Source organism: Malaclemys terrapin, chromosome 10 (assembly GCF_027887155.1).
Source record: "Malaclemys terrapin pileata isolate rMalTer1 chromosome 10, rMalTer1.hap1, whole genome shotgun sequence".
NCBI lineage: Eukaryota > Metazoa > Chordata > Testudines > Emydidae > Malaclemys > Malaclemys terrapin.
Window position 1 is genome coordinate 41,559,697 of NC_071514.1, and position 24,573 is coordinate 41,584,269.

General features: G+C 45.7%; 1 protein-coding gene across 2 annotated transcripts in view; it reads left to right on the top strand.

Moving 5' to 3' along the window:
- The window catches only part of CSNK1G1 (casein kinase 1 gamma 1), a 330,992-nt gene that overhangs the window by 139,378 nt on the left and 167,041 nt on the right, over positions 1–24,573 (top strand). For both annotated transcript variants that reach the window (XM_054041786.1, XM_054041787.1), the window contains exon 4: positions 14,046–14,115. In XM_054041786.1, coding sequence (XP_053897761.1) covers positions 14,046–14,115 — 70 coding nt within the window. The remainder of the gene's footprint in view (positions 1–14,045; positions 14,116–24,573) is intronic.

A 24,573-nucleotide genomic window follows, 5' to 3' on the forward strand; every position in this document is an offset into this window, starting at 1 on the left:
TAGTCACTGCTACAGCAGCTACAGTAAAATGCGGTCTATATGTCCGGGGATGGAGCAGAAATCCTCCTGTGACATCTCAAGGAAGCTCTCCTGGAGGTAATTGGAAATCCGTTGCATTAGGTTCCTGGGGAGAGCGGCCTTATTGGGTCCTCCGTAGTACGACACGTTGCCGCGCCACGAGACAAGCAAGTACTCGGGAATCATTGCTCTGCACAGCAGGGCGGCATACGGCCCTGGTCTTTGGAGGCTTTCCCGGAGCATTCTCTCTTTCTCGCTGTCAGAGATCCTCATGAGGGTGATGTCGCTCATGGTGACCTGCTTTGAATGAGGTAGGGGAATGTTAGTGTTGGGACTGCTTTACCGTTCCTTTACAGAACTGTAACCGCTGGTTTGCAGCCACGCGGTGGAGGCGGGAGAGGGGCAGCCGAAAGGGATCGTTCCCGGGGACAGCCGCGAGGGTGTGGGACAGGAGCAGAGTTCCTGCTTGCCGGATTGCTGGCAGCAGGGACCGACATTGATTTCAATGTGAAATGAGGCCATTGCTAATATTAAAGTTTTAAGCTGCCACGAGTCTACGGCTTACCATGTCTGCCTGCAACAGAAATTCCGTTGTCCTGACACGGTTCTCAAATGTGCTGTGCAAGACCCCAGGCACTGAATGCGAAGGCCGAGAATTCGACCTTGTGCTGAGTGCGCATGTGATAGGTGCTGTGCATGGTCTTGTTCACAGAGAAAGACTATGTTCTTTGTTCACAACTACATTTATCTTTCTGAGGAATTCACTCCCTTTTTCCCATTCCCACAGCCCCATCTGCGACTGTCTCACAACCTAGCCTGGCATCACACTCCCAGAGGCTAGCGAGGATTAGGCATAGGAAGAAGAGGACACGGGAGGACATGTTCTCAGAGCTTATGGCCTGCTCCCGAGCCCAGGCAGCACAGCAGACCCAGTGGCAGGAGAACTTGTCCCAAATGCAGCAAGCAAACATGGATCGGGAGGAGAGGTGGCGGCAGGAAGACCAGCAGGTGACTCAAACCCTGCTTGGACTACTGAGGGAGCAAACGGACACGCTCCGGCGCCTTGTGGATGTTCTGCAGGAGGACAGAGCCCCACTGCAGTCCATCTCTAACCGCCCTCCCCCGCCACCAAGTCCCATACCCCCCTCACCCAAAGTGCACAGAAGGAGAGGCGGCAGAGTCCACGCCAACTCTCACTCCACCCCTGCAGAGAGCTCTAGTAGCAGAAGGCTCTCATTCCCCAAAATTTGACAAGTTCTTTCCTTCCCGCCTGACACAAGCCCCCGTCCAAGTTTCACCTCCCAGTTCCATGTGTAGTTGATAATAAAAAATATGTTTCTGTTAACTAATGTTTCCATCATGTTCTTTTGGAGGAGGGGGGGAAAGGGGGATGGTAATTGGACAGGACAGTCACCTTTGGCAGGGTACATAGGCGGGGGCAGGTACAGCAGCAGGGCACATACACAGTGCAGTGACTAGTTGCCCTGGTCAGTCTGGGAGGTGGTTTTCATGTTCTGTAGTGGGGGGTGGGTTGCTCTGTGACTTTGTGGCGGGGGAGGGCAGTTACAGATCTTAAGCGGCGGTCCTTAGGCAGGATCACAGAGCCACACAGCAGGAGATCTGTAACCGTCCTCCCCCTGCCACAAAGTCACATAGCCCCCCCATACACACAGTCCCGATCAGGAGGGGTGACAGGCTCCGTTGAAAGAACCAGCCCACCACAGCGGAGCCTGTCAATCCTTGAGTTTAGAAGCTTTCTTTGCGTCACTACACTATACCCGCTCCGCACCACAATCCGCGTCCCAGTTTTAAAAAATTCCCGCGAAAACAGTAGTAAAGAAAACGGTGTTCATTAACAAAGTAGAACTGATTTTATTTCGAAACGTGTGTTGGAAGGGGGGGAGAAGGGGGTATGTAACTGGAGAGGATAGTCAACATTAACTGGGTAAAGAAACGGGGGCAGGTTCGGCTTCTCTGTACACAAACTTTACAGTCACAGGTTACCCTGCTCACTCAGGAACCTAGCTTTCAAAGCCTCCCGGATGCACAGCGCGTCCCGCTGGTCTCTTCTAATCGCCCGGCTGTCTGGCTGTGCGTAATCAGAAGCCAGGCTATTTTCCTCAACCTCCCACCCCGCCATAAAGGCCTCCCCCTTGCTCTCACAGAGATTGTGGAGCACACAGCAAGCTGCTATAACAATGGGGATATTGGTTTCGCTGAGATCACAGCGAGTCAGCAAGCTTCTCCATCTCCCCTTGAGACGGCCAAAAGCACACTCCACCACCATTCTGCACTTGCTCAGCCGGTAGTTGAAGAGTTCTTTTTCACTGTCCAGGGCGCCAGTATAGGGCTTCATGAGCCAGGGCATTAGCGGGTAGGCTGGGTCCCCGAGGATGACTATAGGCATCTCCACATCCCCAACAGTTATTTTGTGGTCCGGGAAGTAAATACCTTGCTGCAGCCGTCTAAACAGACCAGAGTTCCTGAAAACACGAGCGTCATGAACCTTGCCCGGCCATCCGACGTAGATGTTTGTAAAACGTCCCCTGTGGTCCACCAGTGCTTGCAGCACCATGGAAAAGTAGCCCTTTCTGTTAATGTACTGGCTGGCCTGGTGGTCCGGTGCCAGGATAGGGATGTGAGTTCCATCTATGGCCCCACCGCAGTTTGGGAATCCCATCGCTGCGAAGCCATCTATGATCGCCTCCACGTTTCCCAGGGTCACTACCTTTGGCAGCAGTACATCAACGATTGCCTTGGCTACTTGCATCACAACAACCCCCACAGTAGATTTGCCCACCCCAAACTGGTTCGCGACTGACCGGTAGCTGTCTGGCGTTGCAAGCTTCCAGAGGGCTATGGCCACTCGCTTCTGGACAGTCAGGGCTACTCGCATCCGGGTGTCATTGCGCTTCAGGGCAGGGGACAGCAACTCACAAAGTTCCAGGAAAGTTCCCTTCCGCATGCGAAAGTTTCGCAGCCACTGGGATTCATCCCAGACCTGCAGCACTATGCGGTCCCACCACTCAGTGCTTGTTTCCCGTGCCCAGAATCGCCGTTCCACGGCATCAACATGACCCATTGCGACCGTGATGTCCTCGGCGCTGGGTCCCCTGCTTTCTGAGAGGTCTGTGCTACTCTCGGACTTCAGGCCATCACCGCGGTGACGTAGCCTCCTCGCCTGACTTATCTGCATCTGCCTCAGGGAAAGGTGTATGATAAGCTGCGAGGCGTTGAGAGCGGCCACAACTGCAGTGATGGTCGCAGTGTGCTCCATGCTCGCAGTGCTGTGGCGTCCGCGCTGTCACTGACTAGAAAAGTGCGCGAACTGATTTCCCGCCGGCGCTTTCAGGGAGGGAGGGCGGGAGTGATGGACGGATGACGACAGTTACCCAAAAGCACCCTGGACACATTTTTTTTACCCAGAAGGCATTTGCGGCTCCACCCAGAATTCCAATGGGCAGCGGGGACTCCGGGAACTGTGGGATAGCTGCCCACAGTGCACAGCTTCCAATGTCGACGCTTTCCCCGTTAGTGTGGACTCACAAAGTCGAATTACTGTCCTTAGTGTGGACACACACGTTCGACTTTGCAATATCGATTCCAAAAATTTGATTTAAGTAAAATCGAACTACTCTCGTAGTGTAGACAAGGCCTCAGACTAATAATTATTACAAGTAGTTCTGTCTTACTCACTAGCAGAGGCTTTCTTTTTAAAATTTTCTTTGGCAATGACTCAGCTGAGCTAAAGTCCTAAGAGACTTTTCCGTCCTTGAAAATAACTTGAAGGTTGACAGGGAAATAAAATAGCTGTGTGATCAGCATATTCTTCTGAAGAAGTTTGCTGTAGGGAAACAGCAAACAGTAGTCTTTTCTTTTTGCCTGCATCATTGGGATCAAGTCAAAGGAGAGAATTCTGTGCAAAATCTCCTACTGCTCTGACTGTTCTTAGGATCCTCTCTGGAATCCAAGAGTCAGTGCTGCAGTTCTGCCTGTATTTTTTTTATCCCTCCAAAGCCCACTGTAAGGGAATCTTAGCATTCCACTTAAATTTAAATGGGACGCAAGTTTAGGAATCCTGGTATTATCTCTGATAAATTAAAGCCAGCATTCCCTGATCTAATCTATGGAGAGTTACCTTTGTGGGTGTTGGATTGACAAAACTAAGAATCTCTCTAGATATTGTCATGCATCTTCTGAGTTTTTTCTTCTTGCATCTTTCTCTACCAGTTGAAACCATCCTGCCCCATTCCTCTCTGCATAAACACTCTTTGGGTATGTCTACACTACGAAATTAGGTCAAATTTATAGAAGTCGATTTTTTAGAAATCGATTTTATACAGTCGATTGTGTGTGTCCCCACTTAAGACCATTAAGTCGGTGGAGTGTGTCCACAGTACCAAGGCTAGCGTCGACTTTTGGAGCATTGCACTGTGGGTAGCTATCCCACAGTTCCTGCAGTCTCCGCCACCCAATGTAATTCTGGGTTGAGCTCCCAATGCCTGATGGGGCAAAAACATTGTCACGGGTGGTTCTGGGAAAATGTCGTCAGCCCGCCCTCTTCCCCCCCCCCCGGTGAAAGCAAAGGCAATAAATCGTTTCTCGCCTTTTTTCCTGGGTTACCCATGCAGACGACATACTACGTCAAGCATGGAGCCCGCTCAGCTCACTGTCACCTTACGTCTCCTGGGTGCTGCCAGACGTGGTACTGCATTGCTACACAGCGGCAGCTCATTGCCTTTTGGCAGCAGATGGTGCATGACGACTGGTAGTCGTAGTCTCCTGGGTGCTCTTTTAGCCCACCTCGGTGAGGTCGGTCGGGGGCGCCTGGGCAGACGTGTGCTCCTGGCCAGCCTCGGTGAGGTCATAAATGGGAGACGACAATGGCCAGCAGTTGTACTGCACCGTCTTCCGGCGAGCAGCCAGGAGACGACGATGGCTAGCACTCGTACTGCACTGTCTGTTGCCAGCCTAAGATGTATGAGAGATGGAGTGGATCAAAATAATAGAGACCAGATTTATTTGTATTAATTTGCTCCCCCGCTCCCTCCCTCCATGAATAGTGGGGGAAGGGATAGCTTAGTGGTTTGAGCATTGGCCTGCTAAACCCAGGGTTTTGAATTCAATCCTTGAAGGGGCCATTCTGTGTGACAACCCTGTAAGCCATGTCATCAGTCGCCCCGCCCTCCGTCAGAGCAACAACAGACGATCGTTTCGCGCCTTTTTTTCAGCGCAGACGCCATAGCACAGCAAGCATGGAGCCCGCTCAGATCACTGCTGCAATTATGAGCACTGTAAACACCACACGCATTATCCTGCAGTATATGCAGAACCAGAACCTGCAAAAGCAAAACCAGGCGAGGAGGCGACAGCAGCGCAGTGACGAGTGATGAGGGCATGGACACAGACTTCTCTCAAAGTATGGGCCCTGGCAATGTGGACATCATGGTGTTAATGGAGCAGGTTTATGCCGTGGAACGCCGATTCTGGGCCCAGGAAACAAGCACAGACTGGTGGGACCACATAGTGTTGCATGTCTGGGACGATTCCCAGTGGCTGCGAAACTTTTGCGTGTGTAAGAGCACTTTCATGGAACTTTGACTTGCTTTCCCCTGCCCTGAAGTGCAAGAATACCAAGATGAGAGCAGCCCTCACAGTTGAGAAGTGAGTGGCAATAGCCCTGTGGAAGCTTGCAACACCAGACAGCTACCAGTCAGTCGGGACTCAATTTGGAGTGGGCAAATCTACTGTGGGGGCTGCTGTGATCCAAGTAGCCAATGCAATCAAAGAGCTGTTGATATCAAGGGTAGTGACTCTGGGAAATGTGCAGGTCATAGTGGATGGCTTTGCTGCAATGGGATTCCCTAACTGTGGTGGGGCAATAGGGATATGGGTTCCGTCTATCTTGGCACCGGAGCACCAAGCCAGCAAGTACATAAACCGCAAGGGGTACTTTTCTGGTGGATCACAAGGGACGTTTCACCGACATCAACGTGGGATGGCCGGGAAAGTACATGATGCTTGCATCTTCAGGAACTCTGGTCTGTTTGAACAGCTGCAACAAGGGACATTCTTCCCAGACCAGAAAATAACCATTGGGGATGTTGAAATGCCTATAGGACCCAACCTACCCCTTAATGCCATGGCTCGTGAAGCTGTACAGAGGCAGCCTGGACAGTAGTCAGGAGTTGTTCAACTATAGGCTGAGCAAGTGCAAAATGGTGGTAGAATGTGCATTTGGACATTTAAAAGCGCACTGGCGCAGTTTACTGACTTGGATAAACCTCAGCGAAACCAATATTCCCATTGTTATTACTGCTACTCTGAAAACTGCTTACTGTGCACTCCACAATATCTGTTGGAGTAAGGGGGAGATGTTTATGGCGGCGTGGGAGGTTGAAGCAAATCGCCTGGCCACTGATTACGCGCAGCCAGACACCAGGGCAGTTAGCAAAGTACAGGAGGGCACGGTGCGCATCAGAGAAGCTTTGAAAACCAGTTTCATGGCTGGCCAGGCTAAGGTGTGAAAGTTCTGTTTGTTTCTCCTTGATGAACTCCTTCCTCCCTTGATTCATTCTACTTCCCTGTAAGCTAACCACCCTCCCCTCCCCCTTTCGATCACCGCTTGCAGAGGCAGTAATGTCATTGTTGCTTCACACTCATGCATTCTTTATTAATTCATTACACAAATAGGGGGATAACTGCCAAGATAGCCCAGGAGGGGTGGGGGAGGAGGGAAGGACAAGGCCATACTGCACTTTAAAACTTATTGAATACCAGCTTTCTGTTGCTTAGGCAGTCCTCTGGGATGGAGTGGTTGGGTGCCCAAAGGCCCCCTCACCGTGTTCTTGACGGTCTGGGTGAGGAGGCTATAGAACTTGGGGAGAAGGGCGGTTGGTTACACAGGGGTTGTAGCGGCGGTCTGTGCTCAAGCTGCCTTTCCTGAACCTCAATCATACGCCGGAGCGTATCAGTTTGTTCCTCCAGTAGCCTCAGCATTGCCTCTTGCCTTCTGTCACAAAGCTAACGCCACCTATCGTCTTCAGCCCACCACCTATCCTCGTGTTCCTATTGTGCTTTCCTGAACTCTGACATTGTCTGCCTCCACGCATTCTGCTGGGCTCTTTCAGTGTGGGAGGACTGCATGAACTCAGAGAAAATTTCATCGCGAATGCGTTTTTTGTCTTCTAATCTTCGCTAGCCTCTGGGAAGAAGAAGAGAGTGTGAGCGTTGAAACATTTGCAGTTGGTGGAGGGGGAAAAAAGGGGAGAGTGGTAGTTAAAAAGACACATTTTAGAGAACAATGGGTAGATTCTTTCACAGTAAACCTTGCTGTTAACGTTACATAGCACATGTGCTTTTGGTACAAGGTTGCATTTTGCCTCTTATTGAGGGTATGCTGGTTTGGTGTGAGAGATCTTTCACGCAGGGCCAGGCAACAGAATTTGGCTTGCAGGCAGCCATGGTAAGATAGTCTTTTGGCTTCTTTAACCTTCATAACATGTGGGAATGGTTTCAAACAGCAGCGCCCTCATTTCCCATACCAAGCAGCCATTGGGTTGGCCATTTAAAATGGGTTGGCCATTTAAAAGGAGGAGGGGCTGCAGTTTTCGGGTTAACGTGCAGCACAAACCCAACTAACCCCCCTTTCCCCCCAATTCTCTGGGATGATCACTTCACCCTTCCCCATACCGTGTGGCTAACAGTGGGGAACATTTCTGTTCAGCCACAGGCAAACAGCTCAGCAGGAACGGGCACCTCTGAATGTCCCCTTAATAAAATCACCCTATTTCAACCAGGTGACCAGGAATGATATCACTCTCCTGAGGATAACACAGATAAAGAACAGATGTTGTTTGAATGACAACAAACACTGGGACCATACGCTGCCATGCTTTGTTATGCAATGATTCCCAGACTACGTGCTATGGGCGTGGCGTGGTAAAGTGTCCTACCATGGAGGACGGAATAAGGCTGTCCTCCCCAGAAACCTTTTGCAAAGGCTTTGGGAGTACATTCAGGAGAGCTTTGTGGAGATGTCCCTGGAGGATTTCCACTCCATCCCCAGACACGTTAGCAGACGTTCCCAGTAGCTGTACTGGCCGCGAATGCCAGGGCAAATTAATCATTAAACACACTTGCTTTTAAACCATGTATAATATTTACAAAGGTACACTCAGCAGAGATACGTTCTCCGCCTGGCAGATCTGGGAGGCAGCCTTGGGTGGGTTCGGGGGGTACTGACTCCAGGTCCAGGGTGAGAAACAGTTCCTGGCTGTTGAGGAAAATGGTTTCTCCGCTTCCTTGCTGTGAGCTATCTTCAACCCCCTCATCATCTTCCTTGTACCCAAAACCCATCCCTGTTGCGTGCTACTCCATGGACGGAGTCAAAGCACAGGGGTGGGGTAGTGGCGGCTGCACCACCTAGAATGGCATGCAGCTCATCATAGAAGCGGCATGTCTGGGGCTCTGACCCGGAGCAGCCTTTTGCCTCTCTGTTTTTTTGGTAGGCTTGCCTGAGCGCCTTAAGTTTCACGCGGCACTGCTGCGGGTCCCTATTATAGCCTCTGTCCTTCATGCCCTTTGAGATTTTTTCAAATGTTTGGGCATTTCGTCTTTTTGAATGGAGTTCTGATAGCACGGATTTGTCTCCCCATACAGCGATCAGATTCCGTACCTCCTGTTCGGTCGATGCGAGGGCTCTTTTGCAATTCTGGGACTCCATCATGGTCACCTCTGCTGATCAGATCTGCACTCACCTGCAGATCGCCATGCTAGCCAAACAGGAAATGAGAGTCAAAAGTTCGCGGGCCTTTTCCTGTCTACCTGGCCAGTGCGTCTGAGTTGAGAGCGCTGTCCATAACGGTCACAATGGAGCACTCTGGGATAGCTCCCAGAGGCCAATCCCATCGAATTGCATCCACACTACACCAAATTGGACCTGGCAAGGTCGATTTCAGCGTTAAAACCCTCTTCGGGGGAGGAGTACAGAAATCGATTTTAACAGCCCTTTAAGTCGAGAATAACGGCTTAGTCGTGTGGACGGGTGCAGGGTTAAATCGATCTAACGCTGCTAAATTTGACATAAACTTGTAGTGTGGACCAGGGCTGAGTCACAGAATTTACTTCCACCACTTACAGGAGGTAATCTGGTTAGTGGGTCTACTGGATGGGTAGATTTCTCCTCCAGTTCTGTGTCACAACCGGATTCCAACTTGAAAATGAGGGGCTTATGTAGCAAAGCTGTAGCCTATTTCTGTTCCATGCATGAGCTGAATAGCCTTGATGATGCTCTTCCAGCTGTCTCTTTCTAGACATTTAATCATGGATTAATCTCTGGATATTTGAGCAATAGAGATTTCAGCCCAAGGCAGGTCTTTTCTGCTAGGGAACAAAGAGGCTCGATTGGGTTTTGAACAGCATGTAGGCAGTTCAAGTTCCAATCACGATCTTTCTACTAATTGAAGGGGAGGCCTTAAACTGTAGTTCTTACTCAATGGAAGTCTATGGACATTGGGGCCTAGAAAACTTGCAGGACAGGACATGGTTTGAAAATGAGACTAGAGACTGAATTATCTGTTCAGGTCTGTCCTTCCAGTCAGAGCTCAGCATATAGCATCAGTGTGGGGGAAACTTGTACAACTATTGCCTGCACTGAGTACCTTCTGTGGATGCCTAGAAGTCTTAACTCAATGGGGCTGCAGTTTAGCATCTTTTAATCAACATTAAAGTCACTTATAGATAGCAACTGGTTTCTTTACAGGCAAACTTCTGCTAAGGTCTAGGTTGATTTAACTTACCCATACTTTTAAAACTGAATTTCAGAAGCAGACTAGGTAGCTCTTTGTCTGATTGGATTCCTTGTCAAGTTATGAACCAGTTCAAAAAGTTGTGTAGGAAATGCTAGCTTTTTTTCCATATGTAAGAAATATATGCCACCTCTTTCCATCTCCCCCATTCCCGCTGGGATTCTTCGTGTTCTGTATTAACCTTCTTTCTTGAAGGCCCTTGACCCATTAACAATCCTATCATGGCCATAGATCCCTCTCCACTTTCATTATTACTGCAGTGTCAACACTGGGTATGAGCAATAGATTAATGCACTAATAGCTGAACCATATTCAGTCATTGGTTTTCAGATGCAGGGTGGATTTGATTTAAATCAAATTGATTTAAATCATGATTTAAATCCCTAGTCAGGAAGACTTGATTTAATCATGGATTTCTACATAAAAGTGCATTCTTGTTGGTTGTTATAACCTTAATACGTATTCTTCACAACTCAGAGAGAGATGTAGGTTTCATTTTTAGAAGGTACACACTATACATTTATAAAGTGATTTATTTTAAAAAGCTTTTCAGATTAGTTTTACAGCTATATCAGAAAATGAATGATTGTTTGGTTATTTCATTTACCAAAGGTAATTGAAACAGATATTTATGAAGTCATTGGGAGGTGAACTATCTCCAGTTCAACAGGTTAATCATTAATATTTGGAAGATTTTCTTGCCGTGCTGTATAGGAGGAGAACATCTGATAGACATTTAAATTGTTTTATTTAACTAAAACAACATTATTATGTATTCTGGATTTTTTTCTTCAACAGCAAACATATATAATATTTTAACAAAACAAGCATATGAATTTTGAATTTAGTTAAACATTCAAGTTTTTTAAAATCAGGTTTGCTTTTGTTAAAATTGTTTTTAACTAAAATAGTTAAATGAAATATTTAAAAAAATAAAACCAAAAATAAATCGACTGTGTCAGCCAGGTCATGAGAAACTTAAAATATTGGCTTCTACAGCTAACTCAGTCGTCTACACCTTCATTTTCCTGTTTGTTCATAATCTGGAAAAGAAAAACAAGCTTTCCTGCTTTTTCAGGTCCCAAACGATTTCTTAATTTGGAATGAATTAGTCCAGAGGAAGAAAATATTCTTTCTATACTGGCAGAAGCAGCTACTGCTGTTAAAAGTGAAATGATCACTTCAACAGTCTCTGAATCCAAGTGCTTAAGTGACTTCCACCAGTTCACTGGTGTGACTTTCTTTAAAACATCATCAGCAAACATATTTCTTGAATGGTTCACTCTTAGCTCTGAAGTTTATTATAGTTGGCATTATGGAGACATGATTGCTGGATCTCCATGTCTTAGCCAACTCCTCTTCTTCAGCAGTTAAGGTTTGATCCTGGTACTGAGTATTGAGCATATTTGCAAGAAAATGAGCTTGTCCCGTGGGGTGTTTTTTTTTTTTTTTTTTTTTTTTTTTTTTTTTTTTGAATGCTTGTAATTTAACTCCGTCATTGCATATTTCTCTTTTTAAGATCTCACTCAGTTCCTTCCAAATTTCAACAGCATCAGCAATAAAACAGCTATTTCCCTGAATTTTGTTCAAGACTACAGAAATAGGCTTCAGGGTACTCAGTATGTGTTCAACATTTCTCTTAAGCCCAATGTTGAGAACTTTGGCTGTGACAGTGCCATCTATTTTTTCACGATTTTGTTCACAAACTATCATCAGATTAGGCCAGTTCTTGATATATTGCTCAAAACAGTCCACTACTGAATTCCATCACATGTCTTGTGGGAGAGTTAACTTGGTTCCTGCCACTGCTTTCAGAACACAGAAGTCTTTGGCTAGAAGGTGCATCAAATGAGCACTGCAAGCATATTTATTAGCTTGGGACTCTCTTTGAAATAACTTCTCATCTTGGATACATTTGCAGCATGGTCTGTGACCGAGCTGCGTACTAGACATTTGAATTTTTTTTTTCACAGTTTGTTATAGCTTTTACTGCTACTTGTAAATATTCTGCTGTGTGTGCATTTCCTGATGTATCAATTGTTTCTGTAAGGAAGATTCCCTTCTTCTGTTGTCACACAAGCACATGCAACAGGATCATTGTGGATATTGCTCCACCCATCAAGACTCAGGATAACAATTTTCCCCTCTAGACCTTCTGCACACTGCTCAGTTTCTCTTTCATACACTTTATCCAGCAATTTCCTGCGAGATCTGCTCTGTTGGGACTGTATCCTGCCTGGTCTTAATGACTGAACCATGTTAATGAAGTGTGGGTTCTCAATCATATGGAAAGGAGAATTTGTTGCATAAACAAACAGGGCAATTTTTTCATCAATGACCTCTTTTTGTAATCTGCTGGTTCTTATCACAAATTTATCTAAGGTTATTCCTGGATGATTGAGATTTTTTTTCTTTTTGCTACAGGTGATATATTGTGGCTATGTGACATAAATGATGTGACTGAAACATTATCATTGGCAGATAACTCTGAAACTATAGAAAATGATGGTGATCTTGAAGGTGGATAGTCTTCAGAATCCTGTATGTTGAGGATGGATTCTCCTAAACAAAATAAGTCAATGCAGTTATTTAATTATTATTACCATACTGCTCATTTAGTATTACTCATTGCATTCACTGACACTCAGTACTACTTTAAAGGTGAAATTGTAAAAGGGAGATCTGCCTATTTCAGCTATTTATTTTTTTATCACAACTGCATCTAAAATGATAGTACCACAGAGTAACAATTATATTGTTTGCTCAAACATGAGAATTCAAGAATAGTCGAGAAGGAAGACAGGCAGTCCTTAAAAAAGAAGTATGAAATAAAAGTTTACCAGCCTGAAGAACCTGCGTGTTCAGACATGTTCCTTTCATCATCTTCAACGCAGCTTCCTCCGGAGAAGGAACATGTCTCATGATGTTTCATTCGGGCAACCAGGCCTTTCATTTCTTTGTTGCACTGTTTGCATTTTGCACGCATGTCTGTCTTACCCACAGGTAGAGGAACTTCATTAAAATATTCCCAAACTGGGTCTCTTTTACGGCCTGCTGCCATTATAGGTTTTCCCTTCTAGTGAGAGAATGGTATGGGAACTAAGCATTTCTGAATGTATCTTCTAGACTGAGCACTGAGTCCCATTGGGTAGATAGAAAGATTAACCTAAATAATCTATACAGAAGCCCCTGGAACCCCATCAGATTATGTCTGTAATCCATGAACTAAGAAAAGTTTTGTAAATGAGTTTCAATATAGATATCTTTGATTTTTATCCACCCTGTTGAGATGGGTGATGAATAAGTCTCTCATGCCTCCTCACTTAACAAAAGATATCTAGCTTGGTAGTTACATAGGTGTTAATCTTTCTTGGTGGTGGGGTTTTTTATGCTCTGCAAGTAAAGCTAGCTTTGTTTTGTGTAACACATGGATGGAATAGCTGAGAAAACGTTGGCTGTGAAGAAGTTATTAATTTGAGGTACAGTTTGTACTGGAGCATATAAGATGCTTAATTTTATATTTTTGTAAACCAACAAGATAACTAAATTTTAAATATCAAAGATGGTTGAATATTTAATTTATTCACGTTGGGATATTTAAATGATTCAAAGTGGAAGGATCCACTATGAGGCGTTTTTACGTGATACATGCAGCTTACAGTACTTGCTCAGAACAAGGTAATATGTTTATACAATTAAGATACTGATTAAAAGAGCAAAATAAATGTGGTTTTGAACAAGCTTCAAAAATTTGTTAATGATCACCAAAAAGGCCCTGTGGACTTTCAGTGATCCACTGGTTGCGGCTGGTAAACCTCTGGTGTCATTTCTTCCAGAGAATATGATTACGGGGCCATGGTTGTTTTTTAATTAATTAAAGCTTTGTTGAGCGATGCTTATTTAAAATTGCTGCTCACAACCAGGAACCTCTTTAAATAGGAAGTCCCCCTCCCCCCTCGGCACTTCAGATATTTAAAAAGGCGAAATGTCTATAATTAGAGAAGTTCTTCATAGTAAATGATATAATGTTCTTATAGCAGTTTCTGGGTTTTTTTATCCATTCATTTAGATGACAACTAATAGCCGGTTCTTGTGTTGGACTATTACATGCTGTTGTTTAACTGTCTGGGTGGCAATGGGTCGGCGTAAAATTTAAAAATTTCCATAGAACCAATTTTATTTAAATTTGACCCTTGTTTCCTCACTCTCTGGTTGCAGGAACCAATAAAATCCCGTGCCCCACAGCTTCATTTAGAGTACAGGTTTTATAAACAGCTCGGCAGTGCAGGTAAGTGAGTTTTTCCTCTCATCTCATACAGAATGCTTATGCCTGGTTTTAAAGCAAATGTTACTGTAATAATAAACTGATGTTTGTGGCACATGACTGTCATTTGAAAACTTTATATGGGGCAAATGAATCAGGACTACCAATAGCAATCTTTTAGAAGAGATTTTACTGGAATAGTAATTTAGCATGATAAATAAATCCTATGACGTTAAAACCTTGTAAAGTGACCCACACCCTCCTCTTGTGTAATCTGGGCTATCTAACCACTGATAATCTCTATGCTTGGTGAATTTGATAACTGCGGATGAGGGTCATAAATACATATGCAGTTATTGTGTTCATAATACATGGGGACCTTCAACTGATCTAAAAACAATCTAGAACCAATTTACTTTGTACATACATATGTACAAAGAACTGTAGTATGTCAAGGCACGCTCCAGGACTTTCAGTGCTCTGTAACATTTCCCACATGGGATATTACTTCATGGCAAGCTGATGTGCTGTAGGTTCACACCCTGGTTTGTTATGCAGTAGCTTGCTGTGTAGACAAGCCCTAACTTGAGGCCTCTATGCTGTGCTGAGAAGTAGGGTAGGAAGACATCTGTTCACAAGAATACACCACTTCTAAATAGATTGTGATGTACAAGAAATATTCAGGACTAATTTTGATGCTAGTTCATTGACTTAGGGTTTTATATTAAATTTTAAACAATTAATCACTGCTTGGATTACTTCATTGATTGAAATGGAAACTGCCTTTAGCTTCTAGCAAATGACTCATCTGACCTGTGGTGCCCCCTGCTGGACAAGTCTGGCTCTTCTGAGGCCTGTCTCAAATTTCCCCTTAACTCAGGCTTTCTTAAAAAGTCCACACAATACAGATATTCAAAACGTTTCCCTTTCTAGGGTCCAACTTATTAAGTCCTGCACAAAATCTTTCTAAAGAAAACTTTTATAAAGTCTTCATCCCAGTTTCAGCTGCGCCCAGCCCCTCTTCCCTTAAAGTCTTTCTCTAAAAGTTCATTTTTCACCCCAGTCCAATCTGGGCACAGCCCATCCTTTTTAATGGTCTGTCTTCCCTTCAGAGTTCAAACACTCTTCGGTTCCAGTTCCAAGCTGGGCATAGCCCTTTCTGCCTGAGGTCTTCTGCCCTCCCAGCACCTGTTCCCTATTGGTCGGCCTTCTCCACAGCCCTTCTGTGCTGCTATCTTCTACCTGCTATCTTAGGGCCCTACAGGAGCCTTCTTACTCCCTGAAGTGTTGGCAGACATCTGCCACCAACCCACCACTGGCTGTCTCCCCCGTATAAGGCTCACGTGAGCCTTCCCTTAAACCCAGCTGGGCAGCAGGTAATCAGACCTAATGCACTGGACCCTGCTCCCTTTCGTGCAAGAGCCAGTCACTCTGTGACATCTTTCAATAGGCAGGAGTGTTTGCTTTTGTAAGTTTAAAAAAACAGATTTCTAGATGAAAGGCTCATCAAGGTAAGTGACATGTGTCCAAGAAGTGGGCACACACTTCATAAATTGATCCCTGAACGCACTCCCTGTCGACTCCGGAATGCCACCAGAGCGAGAGGCGGAAGCGGAGTCGGCGGGGGAGCCGCAGCCGTCGATCCCGCACCATGAGGACCCGAGGTAAATCGAACTAAGAAACGTCGACTTCAGCTACGAGAATAGTGTAGCTCAACTCGACGTATCTTAGATTGATTCCCCCCACCCCTCCAGTGTAGACCAGCCCTAAGGCTTGGTCTACACTTAGTTTTGCTGGCATAGCGATGCAGTTAAAAGGTGGAAAAAAATGATATCCCAAACTGATTTAGCTATGCCAGCAAAAGCCCTTGTGTAGACAGTTATACCAGCAAAAAATTGCTTTTGTTGGTATAGTTTATCTAATTCATGGAATTGGTATTAGAACTCTGTTACAGGTGTAAGTTGTCTTCCCACTAAAAGGATTTGCTGGTATAGGTATAGCCTAGATAAGGCCTAAATTTGTTTTCCTTTTTTATATGTAGCATTTGTGGTTGGGGCCAGCTGTGGAATTGGAATTCAGGTTTATGTGTTAGGAACAGGGCAAATATTGAAGTTGCATGTCCAATCAGCTTTTTAATAAGCACTTCTAATACTTGAGAGCATCTAGAAGTTAAAAAGACCATTAAATAGGAAAGAACACATTAAAAGGAGGAACAGCTTTTAAAAAAGGTATTTCTCTGCTTCCAAATTACTGGAAATGTGGGCTGTTGTGAGAAATCCAATAGAGAGGCAGGGTGAAGGCTTTCTAGATCTTTGTTTTGTTGATAAACCAGACTTATCACCTCAGCCCTATTACTGAGGAATTGTGAAAACACACTTATTTCCCTTGGGGATTCTCTATCCCTATTCTACAGAATTAAACTTCCAGCATACAAATCTGATGGCAAAGAATTACCTTTTTAGATTTTTTTTTTTTTATACAAGCATATTCTGGAGTTTGTTGACGACATAAACTGGACAAGCACAGTATATGTTAGTTTAAAATGTGCAGGCAAAGCAGCCACACTCTTTAATTTCTGCCAGAAGATGAAAAGTTTGTATTGCTGTAATAATTTTGACAGAGGTTCACCAATCGGATCAGACGCTACTGAAAGCAGTAATGGGAGGCAGAAATTACTCTTCTCCTAACAGTGTTGTAGTGCAAAAGAATGACTATTTCAAAATTCCTACCTCAGTGCAGCTAAATATTTTATCTCTAGGCTGCCTAAATAAAATGCCCAAGAAGGTCAGAGCACCAGCAGCTGGAAGAAGGTGTGCATGAAAGAATAGAGATGCTGTTGCATCAAAGTGGCAGCTCTGTCAACTTCTTTGCATCCCTTTTCATTGAGGGGATTGAGGCAGGGGTTATTCATTGTAACTTTTGGCTGCTGCTGTAGCCTCAAGAAAACTAATTTATGATGCAGCAGACACAAACCAAAATTAAAGTTTTTACATACTTTTCCTGAAGAGGGCTTCAAAATGCAGCTGTTTAAAATGACTGTTGTGGCTGGGTTGGTCTTTTTAATGTTTTTTACTATTGCTGTACATGAAGTAGTTCAAATTCCTATATTCGTAGAAATTAGAAGTAGAAGAGACCCATTAAAACATCTGGGCCGTCTTTCTGCTGATGCAGGTTTGTTCTCTACAGAAGATAATTTTGTCCAGTCTAGTTTTAAATGTCTCAAGTAATGAGGCTTCCAACTCTTCCTTTGGGATACTATTTCATAGTCCAATTTATCTGTGCACAAGCGCCAGCTTCCTCCTTGCTTCAGGGGTGCTCAACCCCAGCTCTGGCCCAGGCCCTGCCCCACCTCTTCCCGCCCAATTCCACCCTTCTCCCCAGCGTCTCCTGCATACCACAAACAGCTGATTGTATTGGCCCGGAGGTGCTGGGAGGGAGGGAGGAGGAATTGATCAGCGGGTCTGCTGGTGGGTGGGAGGCGCTGGGGAAGCAGGGGAGGGAGTTGGCTGCCGGTGGGTACTAAGCACCCACTTTTTTTTTTTTCCCATGGGTGCTCCAGCCCTGGAGCACCCACGGAGTCGGTGCCTATTTCTGTTAGGATTTCTTTCCCAGTATTATCCTAAATTTCATTGATTTCTTATAATCCACACCCCTGAGCGATGTAAGTTACATCGACATAAGTACCTGTGTGGCCAATGCTATGTTGGGGAGAGAGCTTCTCCCACTGAAATAGATACTGCCTCTCGCGGAGATGAAGTTATTATGCTGATGGGAGAGCTCTATCCTGTTGGCATCTTCACCAGATTCGCTATAGCAGCTCCACCACTGTAGCACTTCTAGTGTAGACTAGTCTTCAGATGACCCCACATTTGGGTTACGTCCCTACCCTGTACTCCCATGAGGCATAGCAAATTTCAAAACAATTGGTGTAAATCTACAGATTTTAGGGCACTTAGCAGAGTTGTCTTTTGAACAAAAGGGGCTTCCCCTCCTCAGCTAGAGCAGAGCTGGTATTTCAGTGTATTATACTGAATACCCCCAAGTGATATTGCTTTCCAAGAGTTTTGCAGCTCAGCACCAGAGGCATTGTTGCAAGTGTGAGTGCACAGAAGCAATTCTTGAAAAACAGTTACCAGTAAGTAACTAGCCCTTTCCCTGGAGCACTTCCTTTGGTCATTCAAGGTTCCTTCCCCACTCTGAACTTGAGTACAGATATGGGGACCTGCATGTGAATCTCTAAACTGAATTACCAGCTTAGATCTGCTTTTACTGCAACCACCCAAATAGTTTGAGTCATTTGGGAAACTCTGTCTTCCCCCACAAAACCTTTCCCTCCCTGGGTAGCCTTGAGAGACTCCTCTACCAATTCCCTGGTGTACACCGATCCAAACCCCTTGGAGCTTAAAACAAGGAGGAATTAAGCATTTCCCCCCCCCCTTTCCCCCTGCCAATTCCTAGTGAGTCCAGATCCAATCCCCTTGGATCTTAAAACAAGGAAAAATCAATCAGGTTCTTAAAAAGAAGGCTTTTAATTAAAGAAAGAAAGGTAAAAATCATCTTTGTAAAATCAGGATGGAAAATAACTTTACAGGGTAATCAGATTCAAAGAGCCCAGAGGAACCCCCTCTAGCCTTAGGTTCAAAGTTACAGCAAATAGAGGTAACCCTCTAGCAAAAAGGAACATTTACAAGTTGAGAAAACAAAGATAAACCTAACACGCCTTGCCTGGCTGTTACTTACAAGTCTGAAATGTGAGAGACTTGTTCAGAAAGATTTGGAGAGCATGGATTGATGTCTGGTCCCTCTTAGTTCTACTGTTTCCCCTGTCAGGGTTGCCCTCATACAGTAATGTTTTCTCCAGTATGCCTTTCTGGGACTGCCCCTTTAAATTTGCCAAACCAGTGTGGCCCAAGTGGTCGTTGTGCAGTTGGCTTCTGCTTGCTGCAGCTCTCTGCTTGCAAGCTGGTAAGTATCTTTCTTCCGTCAGCTTTTTTGTCTGTGTTGAGAAACCTCTAGTGGCCTACAACTTTTTTGTTTTTCTTTCTGCCATTTTACCTCAGTGTAGATAGTCATATGAAAGTCCTTGCTTCTAGTCAGTATTCAACTGGCTAGTTCACATAGCCTCCTAGAAAAGGAGCTACTTTTCCTGCCCTTTATGTAAAGGTAGAGAGTGTGAGGTGTGGCTGCCAGAGGCAGTTGGACTAATTTGTATTTAATAACCTCTGTGCAAACTAACCATATTTACTTTTCCTTCAACGTTGATCTTTTAAGGAGTGGCCTATCAGAAAACTGCCTCAACATGACTACATCTGAAAGAGGAAAAAAGCCTTTTAAATTGTCTCTCCCTGTAGCTCAGTAAAGTGAGCCCGAATGAACACTTGTGAGCATGTATCTTGTGTAAAGGATGCTGAGGCTGTTCCCAGCCATGTACAGTATTGAGGTGAAACAATCTTACTTGCTAGAGGGTAATCACCTGGGAGCTAGTGTTCAGTACTGTGCATCCATCCAGTCTCCTTTTGAAGGTGATGGGAGCACCTGGACACTTCCGCCGTGAACTTAGACCAGTTCCAGTCAGGTACAGGACCAAATGGTTAGTCTGAGGCTTTGTTCTATGCCCTGAGGGCTCCATTTAAGGTCATTGCATTCCATGAACCCCTCTTCTTAGAGTGGCAGCTTCTCTACTCTACCAGCAATGGGTTGGCCACTCCTGGCCCTTTCCCTGACCACTGGACTTCCTTCTTGCTGTGAGGCTTTGGTCACGTAATTGGCTAGCCCGTCTCTTTCTGTACTGGCAGGGTAATTGTGACACTTCTCAGAGCCACCCAGGATTGAGAAGTACCTTGCTACTATCCGCCATTAGCATGAGGAAGCCTTGTTTCTGCCTGCCGTGGGTCAGCTCCTTGTCTCCCCGGGCAACACAAGCATTCTTCCCTAGGCCTTGCACATCCTGCTTTCTCTCCAGGTTGGCAGTAGGTATACTCCAGCATCTGACTGTATCCAGCCCCTCTTCTACTGGACACGCACAGTATTCACAGACTTGCTGCTCCCAAAGGAGCAGTATACCCCAATTTACCAGTTACAGTCAGATCACCCCTCCACACAACACTTAGGTAAGTTTATAGTGAAAACAAATGAAAGTTTATTTAACTAACCACAAATATTTAAGTAATAGCAACTAGAAATATTGGAAGCAAATGCTTACATATGAAATAAAATATCATGTATTCTAGACCATAAACTTTATTAAGATATTCTTATGTCTAATGAAGTATTGCTCGTCAGTGTTTTTCAGCCAGGCAGGCTGTGACCCTTTTTTCATGAGACAAGCCGTACTGTCTGCTTGTTTCCTAAGGGTATGTCTACACTACGGGATTAATCCGAATTTATATAATTTGAATTTTGGAAACAGATTGTATAAAGACGAATGTATGCGGCCACACTAAGCACATTAATTCGGCGGTGTGCGTCCATGTACCGGGGCTAGCGGGTTGCACTGTGGGTAGTTATCCCATAGCTATCCCATAGTTCCCGCAGTCTCCCCCGCCCATTGGAATTCTGGGTTGAGATCCCAGTGCCTGATGGGGCAAAAAACGTTGTCGCAGGTTGTTCTGGATACAGCCTCACCCCTCCCTCCATGAAAGCAACAGCAGACAACCATTTCGTGCCTTTTTTCCTGGGTGAATACTGCAGACTCCTTACCACGGCAAACATGGAGCCCACTCAGCTCAAGACAGCAGTCATGAACATTGTAAACACCTCGCGCGTTCTCGTGCAGTTTATGCTGGGCCAGGACCAGAAAAACGAAGAGAGGAGGCGGCGGCGACGGCAGCGCAGCGACAAGAGTGATATGGACATGGACACAGAATTCTCTCAAACCGCGGGCCCCGGTGCTTTGGAGATCATGTTGTTAATGGAGCAGGTTCTATCCGTGGAACGCCAATTCTGGGCCCGGGAAACAAGCACAGACTGGTGGGACCGCATAATGTTGCAGGTGTGGGACGATTCCCAGTGGCTGTGAAACTTTCGCATGCATAAGGGCACTTTCATGGAACTTTGTGACTTGCTTTCCCCTGCCCTGAAGTGCAAGCATACCAAGATGAGAGCAGCCCTCACAGTTGAGAAGCGAGTGGCGATAGCCCTGTGGAAGCATGCAACGCCAGACAGCTACCGGTCAGTCGGGAATCAATGTGAAGTGGGCACATCTACTGTGGGGGCTGCTGTGATCCAAGTAGCCAATGCAATCAAAGAGCTGTTGATATCAAGGGTAGTGACTCTGGGAAATGTGCAGGTCATAGTGGATGTCTTTGCTGCAATGGGATTCCCTAACTGTGGTGGGGCAATAGGGATATGGGTTCCGTCTATCTTGGCATCGGAGCACCAGGGTACCCAGTACATAAACCGCAAGGGGTACTTTTCAATGGTGCTGCAAGCACTTGTGGATCACAGGGGACGTTTCACCAACATCAACGTGGGCTGGCCAGGAAGTGTTCATGACGCTCGCGTCTTCAGGAACACTAATCTGTTTAAACGGCTGCAACAAGGGACTTACTTCCCGGACCAGAAAATAACCGCTGGGGATGTTGAAATGCCAATAGTTATTCTTGGGGACCCAGTCTACCCCTTAATGCCATGGCTGTGCATGAAGCCATACACAGGCAGCCTGGACAGGAGTCAGGAGCTGTTCAACTACAGGCTGAGCAAGTGCAGAATGGTGGTAGAATGTGCATTTGGCCATTTAAAAGGTTGCTGGCTATCATTACTGACTCGCTCAGACCTCAGCCAAACCATTCTCCCCATTTCAGAGTAGCAGCAGTGTTAGTCTGTATCCGCAAAAAGAACAGGAGTACTTATGGCACCTTAGAGACTAACAAATTTATTAGAGCATAAGCTTTCGTGGACTACAGCCCACTACTTCGGATGCATATAGAATGGAACATATATATATATACACATACATACATACACACATACAGAGAGCATGAACAGGTGGGAGTTGTCTTACCAACTCTGAGAGGCCAATTAAGTAAGAGGAAAAAAAAAAACTTTTGAAGTGATAATCAAGCTAGCCCAGTACAGACAGGTTGATAAGAAGTGTGAGAATACTTACAAGGGGAGATGGATTCAATGTTTGTAATGGCTCAGCCATTCCCAGTCCTTATTCAATCCTTTGTTGATTGTGTCTAGTTTGCATATCAATTCCAGCTCAGCAGTCTCTCGTTGGAGTCTGTTTTTGAAGTTTTTCTGTTGTAATATAGCCACCCGCAGGTCTGTCACTGAATGACCAGACAGGTTAAAGTGTTCTCCCACTGGTTTTTGAGTATTATGATTCCTGATGTCAGATTTGTGTCCATTAATTCTTTTGTGTAGAGACTGTCCGGTTTGGCCAATGTACATGGCAGAGGGGCATTGCTGGCACATGGCATAGATCACATTGGTAGATGTGCAGGTGAACGAGCCCCTGATGGTATGGCTGATGTGATTAGGTCCTATGATGATGTCACTTGAATAGATATGTGGACAGAGTTGGCATCGGGGTTTGTTACAAGGATAGGTTCCTGGGTTAGTGGTTTTGTTCAGTGATGTGTGGTTGCTGGTGAGTATTTGCTTTAGGTTGGGGGGTTATTTGTGCTTGCTGTGTGCTCCACAATCTCTGTGAAAGTAAGGGGGAGACCTTTATGGCGGGGTGGGAGGCTGATTACGCGCAGCCAGACACCAGGGGGATTAGAAGATCACACCAGGAAGCGCGGCGCATCAGAGAAGCTTTCAAACCAGTTTCATGACTGGCCAGGCTACAGTGTGAAATTTCTGTTTTTCTCCTTCATGAAAACTCGCCCCCTTTATTGACTCATTCTCTGTAAGGAACCCTCCCTCCTCCTTCCCCCAGCTTGCTTTCAAAGGAAATAGTCACTATTGTTTAAAAATCATTTATTCTTTATTAATTGATTATGAAAAGAGGGAGAGAACCCAGGTGAGGTTTGGGAGGAGGATCGGCGGGAAGGAAAAGGCCACTAAAAAAAGGTTAAAAAAAAATGACAGCCTTTTGCTTGGGCTGTCCACTGGGGTGGAATGGGAGGGTGTACGGCGCCTCCCCCCCACCACATTCTTACACGTCTGGGCGAGGAGGCTATGGAGCATGGTGAGGGGGTAAGGGGGTTATACAGGGGCTGTAGCGGCACTCTGTTATCCTGCTGCCATTCCTGAAGCTCCACCAGACGCCGGAGCATGTCTGTTTGCTCACGCAGCAGCCCCAGCGTTGCATCCTGCCTCCTCTGATCTTCCTGCTGCCACCTCTCATCTCGAGCATCCCTCCTGTCCTCACGTTGGTCCCTCCTGTCCTCACGTTCACTGGCTTTTTTCCTATACTTTGAAACCGTGTCCTTCCACTCATTCAGATGAGCTCTTCCACTGCGGGTGGATTCCATGATTTCCGCGAACATCTCTTCTCACATCTTCTTTTTCCAACGCCTTATCTGAGATAGCCTTCAGGACGGAGGAGGGAGGCTTGAAAAATTTGCAGCTGCTGGAGGGAGGGAAAAAAGGAGAGAATTTTTTAAAAAGATACATTTTTCAGAACAATGCTTATACTCTTTCATGGTGACCAACACTATTCACATTACATAGCACATGTGATTTCTGTGCAAGGTCGCATTTTGCCTCTTAATATTGAGTGCCTGTGGCTTTGCTGCTAGAGGTGACAGACGCAGGTCCGGGCAACAGAATTCGGCTTGCACGCGGCCATGGTAAGCCATTGTCTTTCGGCTTCTGCACCCTCCATTCCCACATACCACGCAAAGCCCATTGAGTGCTGCGGTTTTCCTGTTAACCTTCAGCAGGAGAAAACAAACTAACCCCTCGCCCCACCGCGTGGCTGGTAGCCGGGAAGATCCCTGCTAGCCAAACGGGAAAAGCTCAGGGCCAATTCCCTCCCCCCCCCCCCACGCTTGGCTATCTGCAGGGAAGGAATTCTTTTCAGCCACAGGCAAACAGCCCAGTAGGAACGGCCACCTCTGTCCCCTTAATTAAATTCCTGTATTTCAACCAGGTTACCATGAGCAATATCACTCTCTTGAGAATTACACAGCGAGATAAAGAACGGATGTTGCTTGAATGCCAGCAAACACGGGACCATACGCTGCCAGGCTTTGTCATGCAATGATACCAGATTGCTGCAAGCATGGCATGGTCAAGTGTCCTACCATGGAGGACAGAATAAAGCTGCACTGCCCAGAAACCTTGTGGCAAGGCTTTTGGAGTACCTCCAGCAGAGCTTCATGGAGATGTCCCTGGAGGATTTCCGCTCCATCCTCAGACACGTTAACAGACTTTTCCAGTAGCTGTACTGGCCGCGAATGCATACCAAGTCCTCAGGGCAAAGTAATCATTAAAAAACGCTTGCTTTTAAGACAAGTTTTATATTTTAAAAGGTAAACTCACCTGAGGTCCCTTCCATGGGGTCATGGTCTTGGATGCTGGCTTGGGAGG